This window comes from Gossypium hirsutum, chromosome D02 (assembly GCF_007990345.1).
Source record: "Gossypium hirsutum isolate 1008001.06 chromosome D02, Gossypium_hirsutum_v2.1, whole genome shotgun sequence".
Classification (NCBI taxonomy): Eukaryota; Viridiplantae; Streptophyta; class Magnoliopsida; order Malvales; family Malvaceae; genus Gossypium; species Gossypium hirsutum.
In genome coordinates, this window is record NC_053438.1 from 44527231 (window position 1) to 44545461 (window position 18231).

Below are 18231 nucleotides of genomic sequence, written 5' to 3' on the forward strand. Positions count from 1 at the left end.
TGAAATGAATTTTTTATCATTTAAATTAATAAATTGAATGAAATATTAATTTAGATCAAGATTTGGGTGGAAATTCGAGAAAAATGGAAAATTACCAAAATGTCCCTGAATTTTGATATTTCTACAATTTAGCCCGATAAGTTCGTGTAACTTGAATTATATTCTTAGATGCTTGAAATGTGTGTTATTGATGAAACATTGATATATTTGATAAAAAGAAAAAAAATCCCGGTTGAATGGAAGGAAAATTCAATGGATCTCTGAAAAAGAATTGACGGTAAAAAGGATCTAGCCCAGACGGGTGATCCTATCCCGATGTAGCCCTCCCGAAGAATATGTGTGAAAAAGACCTAGCCCGAATGGGTGATCTTGATATAGCCCTCCCGAAGAATATGTGGAAAATGGATTTAGCCTGGATGGGTAATCCGAATTAGGGTCTGAATTTAGCCTGGACTAGTAATTCTGATCCAAGCTCATTAGAGTAATTGTCATTGCAGGGGATTTAGCCTGGACTGGTAATCCCGACAATACTCTATGAGTTTATATTACAGGGGATTTAGCCTGGACTGGTAATCCCGTTGTAAGAAATGAGGTTCGCGGGAGTGTGCTCTCTTGTAGGGGATTTAGCCTGGACTGGTAATCCCACTATAAGAAATGAGGTTCGCGGGAGTGTGCTCTCTAAATTGAAAAATGTGCGCACATGAATATGAATTGACGAACCCGGATTTGTACACTAAAGTGTACCCTTGAAAATCCATCGAAATTCTGAGAAATTCAACGTGATAAAAATAGAAAATGATAAGTACATAAAATCATGAAATTAAACTTGAAATATAGAAATGATAATTATTTGATATACTAAAATATGACATGGAAAATACATGTATGTGAAACTTGCCTAATAATTATGCATATTCAAGATTATGAACTACTACTGGAATAAATATACATTGAACTTATAAAAAAATTATGGTACATGAAATATTGTCATAATGAATTGAATAATTTATATTTAAGAAGAAACAACAAGAAAATGATATGTATCATGACATATAAATATGAGATTATCTTTGATACGTTGATACAAGGAAAATTATGTGTATTAAGACGAGTAATAAATTTAAGTGAGACATGGAAAGAAAATAAGTTTGTCAATATTAAAGTACGCTAACCAATATTGTTGCTTGAAGTTTAGGCAAGTGCCAAATTACTGTTGAATGGTAATATGTTTAATTATAAGGTGCATTGGAATGGTAAGTGCTTAGATGAAAATATAATTGAGCTTATGAAAGAGTGGAAAGGTTTCAGTTATGCAATTTCTTATGAAAAGATTTGTTATGTGATACGCCCGTATGAACCCTGCACCTAATTCAGAAATTAAAAAAAATTTAAAATCTATATATATATTTAGGATTCTGCGAAAAATTCCCTATGATTCCGATTTAATCCCAGTAGGTTCCTAATAAATGTTTTGGGTTTCGAGAGCCCAATAGAGGGACGTTATGATTATTTTCAGAATATGAATAATAAATGATTCAGAATTATTAAAAATGTTCAGTAAACTCCAGTAATGCCTCGTGCCCTATTCCGGCAACGGATACGGGTAGGGGGTGTTACAGAGCTAGTTTTTGAAACTAAGAATACTGTTAAGTTGATCCGAGACTGTCTTAAAGTCACTTCTGATCGATAGAAATCTTATGCTGATTTACAGAGAAAAGATATTGAATTTTCTATCGGTGATCAGGTGTTCTTGAATGTGTCACCGTGGAAAAAGGTCTTTTGATTTGCACATAAGGTCTAGTTGAGCCCGAGGTTCATTAGACCATATCGCCTCCTAAAACGTATTAGACATGTTGCTTATCAATTAGAACTACCATTAGAGTTGGAGCGGATTCATGAAGTGTTCTATGTCTCAATGCTGAGACGGTATCGATCCGATCCGTCGCACATTATTCCAATTGAGTAAATTGAGGTGCAATTGGACCTAACTTTTGAGGAGGAAGCTATTCAGATTCAGGATTGTGATGTCAAGGTATTCAAGAAGAAAATTGTTCCTTTCGTAAAGGTTCTATGGAAGAATCATGGCACTGAGGAACCCGCGTGGAAACCCAAAGAGTCAATTCGACAACAATACTCGTATTTGTTTGAGTCAAGTAAATTTCGGGGTCAAAATTTCTTTTAGGGGGAGGGTTGTCACACCCAAAAAGTTTTAAAGGTTGATTGTTAGATTTCTGTCGTAATTAAATCTTTGTATCTGTTGTTCTGTGCTCTACTTATGTGATTGAGGTCGGGAGTTTGAGTTGCATCTTTAGAAGTTTTGTTATTTTATGTTAAGATAACCTCTACCATAAATGACATAATTAAGTTTAATTTAATGTAAACTTGTGTCAAGAATGAGCCTGTTGGTTCACTAGTTAAACTTTTGTATTCTGTTTGGTCTTGTGTTCGAATCCCAGGGTATGCGATAGGGAAATTTTTTGCTACGTGCTAGAAGTCTGATTGGAAGTTATTAGGATTGAAATTTAGTCGTCTTCTTCTATTTCTTTTCTTTCTATTATTGTTCTTTTTCTTTCCTTTTCTTTTTTTTCGATTCTTTTATTTTTCTTCATTTTGATTACTGTTGGAAGTACGTAAGGGACTAGTCAAAGTTATACGCTGTTAATTGCATTGATCGAAAGGTTATTAAGTAAGTTTCACCGTCATTCGTTAAATTTTGCGGTTTCCTTTTTGTTTTTCGTAGAATGCTCTAAATTGTGAGTTTCGATCATATTGTGTAATTTCTGATAATTAGTCGCTTGGTTTCCTTTTAGGAGGGGATATCGGGGGTAGCGGACCTCAACTCGACAATTTGAGTAATCGTTGTTGACCTTCTGGTAAGTTTGATTTCGTTGAAGGTTTCATGTCGAAACTTTCGACATAAAGTATTTTATGTATAAATGTGCATTACTATCAACAAAGTTGGTTGATTGAGTTATTGGATGGTCATTTTAGGCTTCGGAGATCCTCTATGTTGTTATCGCTTTGAAATCTCTTCAGGTGCGTACCGAAAACCCCTATTTTGTGAATTTTAGATGCCAAAAAACATGGTTGTCGATGCCACACGATCATGTGCCAGGCTGTGTGGTAGGCCGTGTGAGCTACACGACTGTGTGTCAGGCTGTGTAACATAATGTTCATCAAATTCGAGCCACATAGGCAAGGGACACGGGCGTGTGTCCTGGCCATGTGTGGTCATGTTAGTGCAGAGTTCACACGGGCAAGGAAACAGGTGTATGTCTAGGCCGTGTAACTCACTAAGTATAAGATAAGGATCACACGAGCATGTGCCCAGGCCGTGTGACTCACTGTCGTTTTTAGATATCGCATGGGCTAGAGACACAGGTGTGTGGCTAGGCCATGTGACTCACTATTTACGATTTAGGGCCATGCGAGCAGATAACACAAGCGTGTATTTGGCCGTGCGAGACACACAGATAGGCACACAGGCGTGTGCCAGGTCGTGTGGTGTGTAGATAAAATCAGGACCTTGTCTCTAAGGCTGTAAGCGTTGTCTAACATAAACATTGGCCTCCATAATGTATTTATGATTCAAATTAGATTGTATGAGTATTATCTGATGCTCTGAGACTGACATAGGAATTATATAAATTTATACGTACTGTGATGACCATTGATGATATTAATCTTCATCACCTACCTATGAATTGAATCTGAATAACTGTACCTATGTTGTTGACATCTTTAATATGCATTTGCATTGGTTTGGAATTATGTAAAAGAGTAATTAATTTGTTCTGATTCAGTGGCTAAGCCACGATTTATATGTAAATCTAGCGATTTGTCGCAATTCGATCTGGCAGTTAGTTTGCATCTCAGTAAATATGTTAGACTAACACTATATGGTGTGTAGGGTTGGATGGGTATTAAATGCCCTTAACGGTGTGTTGGGATGGTCGGAGATGGTGTGTAGTGGATGGGGGTAGGAATACCTGCAAATGTTTCTGATATGTTCTGTATCTGAACTTGAATTGTTCTATCATATAACTGATACGTTAATCCTATACGAAATCTTTTCTGATTCTGATTGGAACTTGAGATTTGGGAACTTCTTATTAAAATTGTGCTTTTAATTGAATTTACATTGGTTATACACTGAGAGTTCTTTACTCACTATGTTGTTGACTGAATTTCAGGTAACTCACAAGCATGATCGGGTCAATGTAGGGAAGCTTGATCAATCTACTTTATCACCTTATTATATATTTATCATGTAGTTCTGGTATTTCTTAGTACTACAACTTTTCTAAGATTGTTGAACTGTCTGTTAGATTTAATGGTTGTCATGACTTGTCAATTGGTTTTAGCTATATTTATAAAATTTGGTTTTCTTAATATGTTAATGTAACTATTCGGGCTCAGTCTAGACGCGTAGGCCGGGTTTAGGGTGTTACATATACTATGATGCATGATCATGTAAAGGTAAGTTAAGTATGTACAGAAGTATGATTCGATTATGAGTATTATGATTCGATTATAAGTATGAGTAAAGCCTACATGAATGTGTACTTATGTTATATAAATGCTGTATGATTGAAACTGTTAAAAAATAGGGGTTTAATGGAGTGTCGAGAAATTATGTGATGTGAGTTTTGACATTGCGATGGTATTCGACGAAGTTTTTTAAGAAATTAAACACGAATTTCGGTACGAAAATTCTGAGGAAAGACTATGGTCATGGCACATTTTGGAAAGGGCGGATAAGCTGTATTTATTTACTAGGGTTTCTCTGTGTCCTAGGGCGATGATGGGCAAACCTCACTCAATGATGAGTTTAGGAAAATCCATATAGCAAACACGATAGTTCATGTGGTGCATTAGTGGCAACCAAACAGAGCTTTTGTGGCATATTTCATAATGCCTTTATGGCATATTCTGTAATGCCTTTGTGACATATTCTTTAATGTCTTTGTGGAGTATTCTATAATGTCTTTATGGCATATTTTATAATGCCTTTGTGGCATATTCTGTAATGCCTTTGTGGCATATTCTGTAATGTCTTTGTGACATATTCTGTAATGCCTTTGTGGCATATTCTGTAATGACTTTACGACATATTCTGTAATGTCCTTGTGGTAAGTTCTATATCTCTTAAGTAGTGAGTATCTGTTAGCCCGTATTCGTATCAAGGTCTGAATATATGTTTGAAGAAATTTCTGAAAGCGTGTCTTTATATATAACCAATATATGGGTCCATTATGGTTTTGCCAGAATAGAGAATTTGGTGTGCTCGAAGTTATAAGTAGTGTAAGTGTCCGCCAAACTAGTGTATATCCATTTTAAGTATAGAGGCTACCCGGTTTCTACAGTATCCGCCAAATAGGGGGTATCCCTTACAATGTAATTTAGCATTCTAGGATTCTATTGAAAGTAATAAAACATTGCATCCATTAGAATTGGTTATTCTCTGGGCTAATTTAAAGATATGATATGATCAATGTTCTAACAACCGTGGAATTAAGGTAAGAGTTCACCAGAGATAGGATATGTTTGTAAACCATTCTGAGATAAATACTCAACGTTTGTTTGTATAAGAATCCACCAAGAAGAATACCTTTGTGTATAACATTCGAAGTAAAGCATTCAACGTTTGGTTGTGTGAGAATTCGCTAAAAGTAACTTCAGCATGAATATTACTCTGAGAAATGTATCCATCTTCTATCTTTCTGGAGAGTGAGAAATAAGACCTGCGTTGAGGGGTAAATTCTGCAATCTGCCTAATGGGTGAAAGGTGTATATAAGGTCAACTGTAGAGATTGGCATATAGGTATGCGCCTAGAGTTTAGGAAATTATCTGCCAAAGGCTGAGAAGTAATTCAAAATCTCCAAGTTGAAGAAATCAACAATAAATGTTCAAAGGTAACATTGGTTAAAATTCACTATGTTCATTTGAACTTATAAGTGTTTGGTTGTGATGCAGATTTTGAGGTAACAGTTGATATGTCAGAAAAGATCCAGTTAGGAATGCGCCAAGGTGGTAGTTCGTGTTGCGATAATATGCATACAGAGGGCACCATAGATGGAACAACAGAAATGTGCAAGTGTACACACTCGTTAACAAGTAATAAAATGACAAGTAATGTCGAGTTATCGTACCCACAGAGACTGTACAAGCAAATATTTATGAAATGTAAAATTAAACAATTTGGTGATGAAAAATTAAACTAATTTAACTAAATGATTAACTAAGAAAGTAAAATTAAAAATTCCAATGCACGATTTCTAAAAACGAGTTTAATCAATATGACATAAATGTGTTAGATCAATTTTATTCTTTAACTTAGAATTATTAAAACTACGTTCGTGTTGTTACGAATAAATTCATGACAACTCGGTACCTTGTTAACTAATGCACATACTTACTTATTAAACCCATTAATCTCTTGAACATATCTCTATGTCAATTCAAACAATTCATCAAATTTTTATAGGCAAGTATAAGATTAAGTGAGGTAACAATATATCTCTACATTGAAACAATTTAATCACAATAATCTTACAAGTTATGCAAGGCTAATATATTGTTTAATATCATCGCTAATTTAACCTTCAACTACCTTAGAAGATTAAACATGCACCAATTAAATATTGTATCAATTAATTCAATTTTTACCTTACAATTAAAATGCTAGCATAACATAAGCATGATTTCATTTAATTGAACAATTTACCAAGACCTAAAAACAACACAAACACATTTTTGACAATCTAAGTGGACAAAATGCAATTAATGTAACACAAAGGAAATTTAAGTCATTTTAATTAATTCAAGAGCAATAATACAAAAAATATTCATGTTCATGATCACAACATAAACGAAAAAAATAAAGAGAAGGGAACTAGGAAACAAATCCCGGTGCTTCTCCGAAGCCAAACTAGTACGCTCCTCTTCTCTGCTCATTTTGTCGATCCAAGACCTTCACGAACACTTGAATGTTGCTACTCCAAGGGGCGTAACTATCTCTTTTTTAAGAGGGAAATCAGCAAGGGAAGGAAGACAAAGAAAATGGGAAAACAAGAAAAGGAATGAAAGAGAGAAAAGGGAGAATGATGTGTGAAGTGGGGGATGAAAAATGAGGAAGTGAACGGCTATTTATACTTGAGATTGGTAGCTTAAGTTGGCTAAAAATAGCAGCCAATCCCTCATCCTATGGTCGGTCGTGCAAGTCAAAGGAGTGGTTGAGTTTGAATTTACTATTTTTAGCTTGTGGCAAAAAAATAAAATGCAGGAAAAGGAGAGGGGTTTAAATGGCATTTAGAAAAATTTCAAGGGCTCATTTGTAAATGTTAAAACCAGCAAAAATAAGCTTATTGGGTCAGCAACATGGAACGATTTGGGTGCTCTTTGGGCTTGTCCATCCTCTCTTTTTACTTGCTCAATTCAGACCCTTTTCTCTACTTGAAACTGCCCGTTTTTCTCGATAAAAATTAAATCAAACCAATTGATTCGAGGAAGTCCAAAAACTTAAACTTAAGTCCTCCATATCTGTTAGTTCATCATCTTGAACTCCCATGGTTCCTCGTTGATTAATTCTTTCAAGGTGACTTTCGACTTGATTTTTCACCATTTGTGCAAAATTACCAAAAATAACCTAATTTATGCTAAATTATTATAAAAATAATTAAAATCAAAATGTTTTATAAACTAAGCTTAAATTAATTATTTTACAATAAAAGTATAAAATTCGACAAAAATTACTTAGAAACTGCATGAATTAGTGCTCAAAAGGTGTTGAAAATGGTCATATATCTTAGTGTTTCCAATAGGAATATGACACTTAGTACTCTACACCATGAAGATTTCTGCCTTTAACAAAATTCTAAGTTGGAATGCCGTATACTGCTTTGAAAATCTATTGTAATGATTAAACATTCTCTTTAATTAATCTTTGATTTTTTAACAGTAATTAAAGAAATAAGAAGTTTAGTTTAGGATGGTTTCACGTCTGTCGAAAAATTTTGCTAAGTGTTTAAGCTTATAACATCAAATATACTGATCCGATAATTCAGGTTGAGTATAGGGTGTTACAAGAGTTCTCACTATATTCAATTGGGGAAGGTTGTAATTATCCAAGGTCTAAGATAGAGTGATCTTAAATAATTGTTTGTACCATGTGACTTATATAAAAAAATTATTCTCTAGGAAAAGCCTCACAAATGTAGTTTATGTCCAGACTTTATAAACAACTTCCTATGTTCAATCTTTTATTCTTTCGAGTTTTATTTATGTGTGTAATAAACAGTGTAACAATTTTCTTAATACACTTGACTACCAAACTTCAAATTTTTACTAAGTTGAAAATAAAAATAAATAAATAAAATAAAATAAAAAAATACTAGTTAAATACTTTTAAAAAATGAATGTTTTTATAAATTATTTAATTAAATTATAATTTTTATATTTCCTATTTTAAAATTTTGTGAATAGTATAATGATTAAATTTTATTTTAAGTTATTAATTATACTAAATAATATCTTATATTTACTATTATTTTTAGAATACATAAATTTTAATTTATTCACATGAGTTTTTTTTTTCACTCTTATATATTAGTGGTTTATGTATGTCTACATTAAATCATATGGATTGACAAATAATACATATATGAACATAATGATTAAATTTTTAATAGTTAAATCATTATTTGAGGCTAAAATTTGGCAACAATTTTTATAATGAGGTTTGAATTTTTTTTAAGTTAGTCCTTAAATTTGGTAATTGTTCTTATTTTTGGGTCTGAACTAGGCCATTGTTCTCACATTGGGACTTGGACTTTTTTTTTGTCCAACTTATCTCTGAACTTGGTAATCGTTCTTACATTGGAGCCTAAACTTTAAGTTTTCAAAAAAATATTAGAGATTTAAGTTTAAAAAAACAACTTAGGCCGAATGTGTGAAAAATTGTCAAGTTTAAGAGTTAACTTTGACAAAAAAAAAAGGTTTAAGTTCCAATGTTAAAATAATTGTCAAGTTTAGGAACTAACTTAAGTAAAAAAAAATCAAATCCCAATGTAAAAATAATTATCAAGTTTAGGCTCCAAAATATTATTTAACCTAATTTTTAACTTCTGAATAATATTTTTTTATCATTTAATATTGAGAAAAGGAGAAGCAGATGACAAAATTTGAATCTTATCACTTAAATGTGAAATGAGTTAGGGGTGAGCTCGATTTAATTTTAAAAAATCGAAAAAAATTTCTAATTTTAAGTTAATCGAGTTGAGTTATTCAAATTATTCAAGTCAACTCAAATAACTCGAGTCGAGTTTTGAGTTCAAGTCGAGTTGAATTTCACAATTCAAATATCTCAAATAATTCGAATAACATATTGGTGTAATTACTCTATTAGTCCTTGTCAACTTTGAAAATAAGTAAATTGGTCATTCTCTAAATAAAAATTATAAAAAAATTCAAAATAATTTTTAAAGACTCAAAATAATTTTTAAAGACTCAAAATAATTTTTAAAATTCAAAATATTTATAAAAATTTAAAATTTATATTTTAAAAAAAATATAAAAATTATAATAAATTCTAAAAGATATATAAAAAAGTTAAAATTTTAAAAATTTTCTAAAATGATAATTTTGGAACTAAATTAATGATTCAAATTTATCATACTAAAGTATTTTATTTTTTATTATTTTGTTTTGAATTTTTTTCAAATATATATGGTTTCAAATTTATATGCTCTAACATGAAATTAGTTATACTGTAACAATATTTTTATTTGACATATTTAATTTTTTAATTTAACGCGAACAACTTCACTCGATTAGACTAGACTTGAATTTCATTTTAATCGACTCGATTCAAAAAAATTCAAATTGATAAAATAATAAAATATAATTTATAAACTCGATTAATTAAAAAATTTTCTACTTTATTCAATTCAACCCTAAGCTTTGTAGAGCCATTGAAAGTGTCCAATGGATATATGGCTTTATTTTGTCATGTTCGTATTCCCTCAACCCAGGATGTTAAAGTTATGGACTCTTTGGTTTCTCCTAAGCCTCGGCCATCACGTCATAAAATACGACTTCTTCTTCCCATTGACGTTTGGTCGACCATAGTAAACCCAAAAACTACGGGCTTGAACAAAATCCAAAACTAATCACTGTTCAAATATTGATTGATGCAAGAAATACGCCACTATTTATTTATTTATTTCTTGTAATAGAACGCACCCACCGGATTAAGTTCCTTGTTATTCTGGCCCAAAGTTTCCATCTTTTACCTCACTTCTTTCTTCTTTTCTATTTTTCTTTTTCGAATCTTCTGCTATCTTTCCAACCCTGAGTAACATCTGTTTTCATTATTTCCCCTTTTTATTTTATTATTTAGATATTATTATTTATGTTCATTTAATTTTAATTCTTTAAATTTCGACTGCGACACCGGAGACGGTAGACTGAAACTTTGAACGTCGTCGTTTTTTTCTTCAAAGAAGGAAACAAATTCATGTGGTTTTGTTTGATATTAGTTAAGTAAAAGGAAATGGGTTTCGCTGTATCCGATGAATTGTTGGGAACTGTGGTTCCGATTGTTGTGTATTGGATTTATTCAGGAATGTATATGTGTTTGGGGTCGTTTGAGAATTATAGATTGCATTCTAAATCAGACGAGGAAGAGAAGAATTTGGTCTCCAAACTAACTGTCGTTAAAGGCGTTCTTTTCCAGCAACTTCTTCAGGCTGCTGTCGCCATCCTTTTATTCACGGTAAATCCTCCCTACATCAACTCTTATGTTACTTACTTTTTATGATTAATTTATTTTCTCTTGAACCATGGATCTGAAATTTTGGATTTCAGTTGCTTAGAATCAAATGCCTTCTTCGTTACCTACACAATTACTTATGAATTTCTCTTACGCTACCTTTTGTAATTGTAGCTGAAATTTTGATGATAGGGATCGTATTTTAATTTGACTATAGGAGATATCGAATGGTTACTGGTGTTGGGTTTCATTAAAAATTCTTGTTTTTCTTTGATAAAAATTTGGGTTTTTCTTAGAAAGTATGTTAGCCCACAAGATTTGACCAATTGCAGCGTTCCAAATTGTTACCCATGGTTACTCTGCAAACATGATAGCAAAAGTGTGGAGCTAATTGTTTGCGTCATTCTATTGTATCTGATATATTTGTACACTCTACATACGAAATTTGAATGAATAATCTAAGGTGTAATCGATGGCAATAAAAAGAAAATCTAAGGTATAATCATCCTTGAGTTTCAATTTTACTTCTTTTCACCCATGAAAGATTATATGTAGCATAGGATGTTCTTGGTTAGTCTGCACACAATGTTGTTCTGGGGTATTAGTTAATTTACTTATAGATAATTGATCGGACCTGCTTCCACATCCTATCTTTCTTACATTGGATCCTATGTTGCTTTCACACTTAATTTTTCCTAAAGCATTTGTGTTCAACATAAATTCGGACATAGATACATAGCTACTATCCTCTCCAAATATATGGAAAACTTAGAAAGTTTGAGTATATTGGTGTTAAATATATGCCGTATGCAACACTCACTCCCAAATTTGATTCAATTGTCTTTTGTGAGTATGAAATTTCAGGAGTAATCATACTGTAATTTTATGAGCTCTTCTTCTGCATATATACTAAATAATCTGTCTTTTGAATTTATGCTTTATTAGATATGAGCTAGGCAGAGTAAATATGGAAATATACCTTGTTATGGATTGTGTTTGTGATCTTTAGTTTAATGGCAGAAATCTACTTTTAACCGTGATCACAACCACATTAAATTTACTTTATCTTAGACTGGTTTCACAGTTTCTTCATTATCTTGTCACCTAATGAAAGACTCACAAGCTGGGTGCTATTCTTGTTTATGTGTTTCAGAACTGTTATAATTTAACATTTGGCATAGCTGGGGATGGTTATCAGTTTTTTATTTTATTTTATTTTCTCCTTCATCTTTACTCCACTTCTGGTTTGTTCTTTTCATAAGTTCTGTGGCATGTATAATGAGGCATAAAAGCAATTTCAGTTGAGACATTATGTGTATACAGTTCTTTTTTATCAAACATTGATTTGTGCAGGTCACAGGGGGTCATGCTGGGGCTTCTTCTCAGCAGCCATCTTCGTTTATTGTTCTGGCTAGCCAGTTCGTTACAGCAATGTTGGTTATGGACACTTGGCAATACTTTTTGCATAGATACTTCCACGAGAACAAGTTCTTATATCGGCACCTCCACTCTCGGCATCACTGTCTTGTTGTTCCCTACGCATTTGGAGCTTTGTACAATCATCCATTAGAGGGGCTTCTCCTTGACACAGTAGGTGGAGCCTTATCGTTTATGCTCTCTGGCATGTCTCCTCGGACCTCCATCTATTTCTTCTCTTTTGCCACCATCAAAACAGTGGACGACCATTGTGGGCTAATGCTTCCTGGAAACCCACTTCATATTTTCTTTAGAAACAATTCTGCATATCATGATGTCCACCATCAGCTTTATGGTAGCAAATACAACTTCTCCCAACCATTCTTCGTGATGTGGGATAGAATTCTGGGGACATATATGCCATATTCACTTGAGAAGAGAGCAGAAGGGGGCTTCGAAGCACGCCCAACTAAAGAGTTCAAAGAGGACTAATAACTAGATTGTGAGCATAACAGTATTTTTCTTTCTTTTATTCATCATCAATGAAACTACAGTCACCATTTTGTTCTTGTGCTCTGCACTTCTAATATATTTTTGTTTATAGAAGTAATAATGAGAACCATTAATTAGTTAGATCAGATAATTTGTTCATTTATGTCGTGTATTGTACTTTTTTTTCATCTGTCGTGTAATATACATATTATATAGATTATTGTACTAAAAGTTCCAGTACGAATGTAATACTCTCATCTTTACCATTTCAAACCTGTTGTATTATGTTTATTGTGTTCAAGATCGTCGATTATGCTTCCATCGGTCATTATCTCGGGCGGTCTATCTTATTTTCCCTAATTAAAGGGTTTGTGCCTACTTTCGAAATGAAATGAATGATGCGGTAACATGGATTTCCATGTTAAGGCAAACCCTATTTTTCCAATTTCGAGAATCATCTATTGCGAAAATGATGCATTAATATGGAATGGAAATCCACCTTATTAATGAATGATGCATTAATAACGGTTACAATCTTTTTTTTGTTCGATTAGGTCAAGAACGTATGATTATTGCCAAAATTTTCTTGGATTCCCCGTAAGTAAATAAGGAAACCAGCTTCCGTCGTCAACAGTTGATTCTTTTCTATGAATGGTTCTCAACAATCTGTACGATGAGTTCAAAGATCTTGCCATTGCTTGTTGGTAGTCGGCTTTATTTGTCATTTAACATTCAATATTAGAAGCCAATTCAGTAGTACTTCAAATGATATGCATACTACTAATTGTTGTATACGAGTGAGTCTGAAAAGACTTAAGTGGATAATGTTTGTAGATATTAAGTTTTGGAGAGAACAACTTTTAATATCATTTTTTGCTGTTATTTAATCTCTTTTTTAGTGTTGACTAGTAATATAAAAAATTTAACTATTGATGAAAAAGATCCTAAAAATATAAGAAAATTAATTAATAGGTTTTTATTAGGACGATTTGCTTTAAAACCAAATACTTATCATAGGCATAAAAAGAAAAAATATAATAATTTAGTCAAAGGAAAACTAGAAAATAAAAAATTTTCTGGTTAAGAGTCAGTTTTCTAGAAGAAAAACTTTTCTAACAAAAGAAAAGAAGTTGAAAAAAGAATTAAAAGTCTTGAAAAACAAGATTTAGAAATTTGTATAAATCTTAAAGAAATATTATATGATGAATATATATTTATGTTTAATATATGAAGAAGTTCTAATAATCAATTAGAAGAATTTCCGAATTCTAAAATACAGGATATTAAATTAGGTAATTTAATCAGAGAAGAAAAAGACTTTTCTGATGAAATTATAGAAAAAATTAATAAAAATCATATTTCTAAAGAGGAAATATATAAGATCTCTAAGTTTAAAATATGGACTCAGAGACATATAGAAAAAATTAGCGGTAACACTGTCGCTAAGGATACAAGAGGAGGATTAATAGAAATCCCTCTCTTTACTAAAGAAACAATTAAGAGGATTAGAAAGAAATATCCTCAGGTCAGATATATACATTTAGGTATAATCATGATTACTATTAGAGCCTTATTTAGAAGAGGTCATGATATTCCTATAATAGCTGTCCTTTTAGATAAAAGATTTGAAAATCCAATAAAAGAACTTATTGGAGGTATTCAGTCTAATTTACATACAGGCATAATAGGATTTAAAGTTAAACCAAATTACTTTATTTCCATTACAGATCCTCTAATAGAAGAGTGTCTTTGCCTTAGGATTCAGACAAAAAATTCTGATATCAATGATTTAGCAGAAGATCTAGCAATCAGTTGGATTTCTATTAATGAATATACAAATACGACAGAAGTAGAAATAAAAGAGATCAATAACAAAATTATTGAACTCTTTGAACCAAACCGGTTCACTAATGAAATTCAGCCAAAATTATTAGATTTAAGAGATTTGTCAATACCAAGAGATTGGGTGATGGAAAGAATCAATAGTTCTAGTACTTCAAAACCAGTAAGTACTATAGAATATATGTCATCTGGAAACAGATTATATTTTAAGAATAATTGTATAACCAATACAAATGAAAATTTAGTTTTACCCTCTAGCTTTCAACCAGAAGAAGAAGAGGATAATATTAGTACAAATAGTACACCAATAGGAATTAGAACAATTCAAATTCCTATATTTCCTTCTGAACCTAGTAATAATTCTAGAAAAACTAGAATGGAAGAAATTCAAACTTCAACAATTGAAAAAAAGTCAAAAGTTGGAATAAAAATTAAAGTTACATTTCAGTTTAGAAAATATAAAAAGTATTCTCTAAATGCGATGATAGATACTGCAGCTACAATTTGTAGTTGCAGAAAGAATGCAATTCCTGTAGAAAAATGAGAATTAATGAGAAAACCTATAATAATAAAGAGTATTGATGGTAATAAAACCATAATTAATTATAAAGGAAAAAATATACCAATCTACATAAACAATGTTAGATTTATAATTCCTAAGATTTTGTGTTTTCCTGAAATGCAGGAAGATATATTATTAGGAAATAATTTTATAATTAGACATTTACCTTTTACTATTGATAAACATTGTATTTGGTTATCAGTAGAAAAAGATTCTATAAAAATACCTATTGAAAATAATAATAAGGTCGTGTTTAATAAAAAAATTACACCAATTAAATTAGATAATTACTGCTAACAATTGCTGATTATTTTAGCAGGTTATGGATAGAGGTAAAAAGCCTCTACATCAGAAAATAGTTGGTGAATGGACAGCCGTTCACAAAAAACCCAACAAAGGAAAAGCAGAATCAAACTCCAAAAAAGGATTTGTACCTACACAAATACCATTTTATCCTAACCAGGGATATTATGTGTCTTATCCAATGGTAAACCAACCACTTGGATCAAATGTTTTAAAATATCCAATGGTAAACCAACTAGTTGGAACCTCTTTTTCAAACATGGTGTATCAATCACCAATGTCTCAAGATATGAATTTGGCGTCACAAACCAGTTATGCTGAAATCATCAAAAGTTCGAAAAATTTGTTGAAAAAACAACAAATTGAAGAAGAAAAAGATTTTTCAAAAATAAATTTTTTTTATAATCCTGGTTTATCACCAAAAAATTATGATTTTATAAACGAGATATGGAAAACCCATATTTCTAATCAAAGAGCTAATTTCCGAAGAGCTCTTACCAGATATTCATTATTTTTAGTTGAAAAAACAACTAAAGAAAATGAAGCTGAAGATTTATTATTAAAATCTATTTTATATAGAGATTGGGATGATTTCCAAATCTTTATAATGGAGATTGAGGAGATAAACAATCTTCTTAATATTTTTTAATATTTTATTCATAAAGGGAAAAACAATTCTATTATAAATAAAGTATTTAGAATTTGTTTATATAACAAATCTAGACATATTTTACCGGTTGAAATATTCAATAAAATCAATGGAATTATTTGTAACTAGCAGAATCAATTCCAAAAAGCTTTTTCAGAATATTTTCTACAAGCATATGTTTTTACAAATTTTATTGGAAATAGTTTTCCAACTATAAAATATAGATTGGATCACGAACCATTTGATATAACCAATATTGAATGGGGTTTTACTAAAGAAATAGTTGTGCAAAATCTCTCTTTTTATCTTTTAAAAGATTCTCCAGCTATTGTAAAGTCTATCTTACAAAACATCATAAACAATGATGATTTTTATTACTATTTTCATATTGAAATTAGTAGTCTAATTGGTATAGCTGAACAAGAAAGATTTTATCAGCCGTATCAAATTTGGATTATTAAAAAGATGATTGGAACCCACCAATTATCTGCAGTCAAAGAAGACAAAGAACATTTGTCAAAAACCATTGACGAATGTTATAATAAATTTGATAATTATCAAGTCCAAATAGGACTAGAATTATTATCACAAGCCTATTATCTTCTCCATGATGAAATTTACAAACTATGGACGGATGAAAGAAGGATATTGGCATTTCTGAATGGAAACATCTAGGAGGAAAGAAATGAAGAATCTGTGAAGCTGTTAAAAAAGATTGCTAAAATGGAGATAGAAGAATTTCTATCTCACATCACAGAAAAATAAAAAATATATGGGAGACATGGAACTCACCACCAAGATTCTCATCAGATTCTTTACATTTGGATGAGATTGAAGAAATGAATCTCAATAATATGCTAGAAGGTTGAAGTCAACAAAGATAGCAACCTGAAAAGAAGGAAATCCACATACCAACAACAAAGATTGGCAACGTGGAAGTCATCATCAAATCCATGATGAAGACAAAAGAAGAAATCCAAGTGCAGACAAAAAGTCTTGCAACGTGGAAGATTTCATCAAACCAATGATGATGCAAGCAATGACAGAAGCTACCATGACACAAGCAAGTGATGGAAGCGGTAATTCAATTCAAGCATGCAACGTGGAAACAACCATGACCATGCAGTTAAAGTTACAAGAAGACAAATGAGACGTGGAAGCAGCCACATCCATTTGAAGCCAAATCCTTATTAGAAACACTGTTCGGGATTCAAAATGCAATTGTATAGAATTTTTAATCTCCTCTATATATAGAGAGGAAAGATCAATTGTATAGAGATCTTGTAAATTCCGATTTATCTTTTCTTTTAGAATACATCTTAGAATTACCTAATAGTTTTACTTTTTAGTTTTCTCTCTTGTAAAGCTTTTTATTTTTGTTAATAAAAGAGTTCTAAATTTTCTGCTAGAAGTCCAGATGTTTTACTGTGCTTCTCTAAATAAGATACATATTTGTTTATACATATATCATCCCAGGGTGGGGGTAGTTTATGAAAATATTGGTTTTTCCAAAAGTCTATATTTTCATTTTTTAACTTTTGATATTCATGAAGAAATTTTTAAAAAAAATCTTCTAAATATCTAATATCACATAATTTAATCTTAGAAAGGATATAACTAGATTGGTTATCTTGATCCTTTTTATCATAATATCCACAAAATTCTATTTTTAGAATTAAGGTTAATCCTTTTAAAAGATCCTTAGGGGTTCCTATCTGGTTGATTAATTGCCCCTTTTGTTCTTTACCTTTCTCAGATTCTTCCCATCGTCTGAGAAATTGTAGAACATCTCCTTGAAATGTTCCAACAAAGTAATTTAAAATTTTTTCTTTTGACCATGTGTTGTTGTTTACAACAATAGTCATTGACTGTGCCCAATCATCTATAATTTTTTCATAGTTTGAAATAGGAGTATTACTCAAATCTAAATAAATTCCTCCTTGGGCCACATTTCTTTTATTTAAATCATCTATTCTTAGTTGAATAGGTTGATTAAAAGTTTCTTCTTGATATTCAGGTTTTACTTCAATGGTTGTTATATTTTCGGTGTTATTACCAAAAATTCTTATAGTATCATTATCAATTTTAAAATTTTTGTTTAAAGACCTAAGATAATAATTTGTTTGACTATCTGACTCTATGTTTCTTTTTCTACGAGGATCTGTTGGTTCAGAATCCATTGGTTCAGCATATCA

At 31.4% G+C, this 18231-nt stretch overlaps 1 protein-coding gene across 1 annotated transcript; it reads left to right on the forward strand.

The window, feature by feature from the left end:
• Window positions 1-10030: 10030 nt before the first annotated feature.
• Window positions 10031-12953, forward strand: LOC107908451 (sphinganine C4-monooxygenase 1). The gene is made up of 2 exons (XM_016835623.2): window positions 10031-10775; window positions 12126-12953. The coding sequence occupies exons 1-2, from the start codon at window positions 10554-10556 to the stop codon at window positions 12678-12680; spliced, it is 777 nt and encodes a 258-aa protein (XP_016691112.2). The 5' UTR covers window positions 10031-10553; the 3' UTR covers window positions 12681-12953.
• The last annotated feature ends 5278 nt before the right edge of the window (window positions 12954-18231 follow it).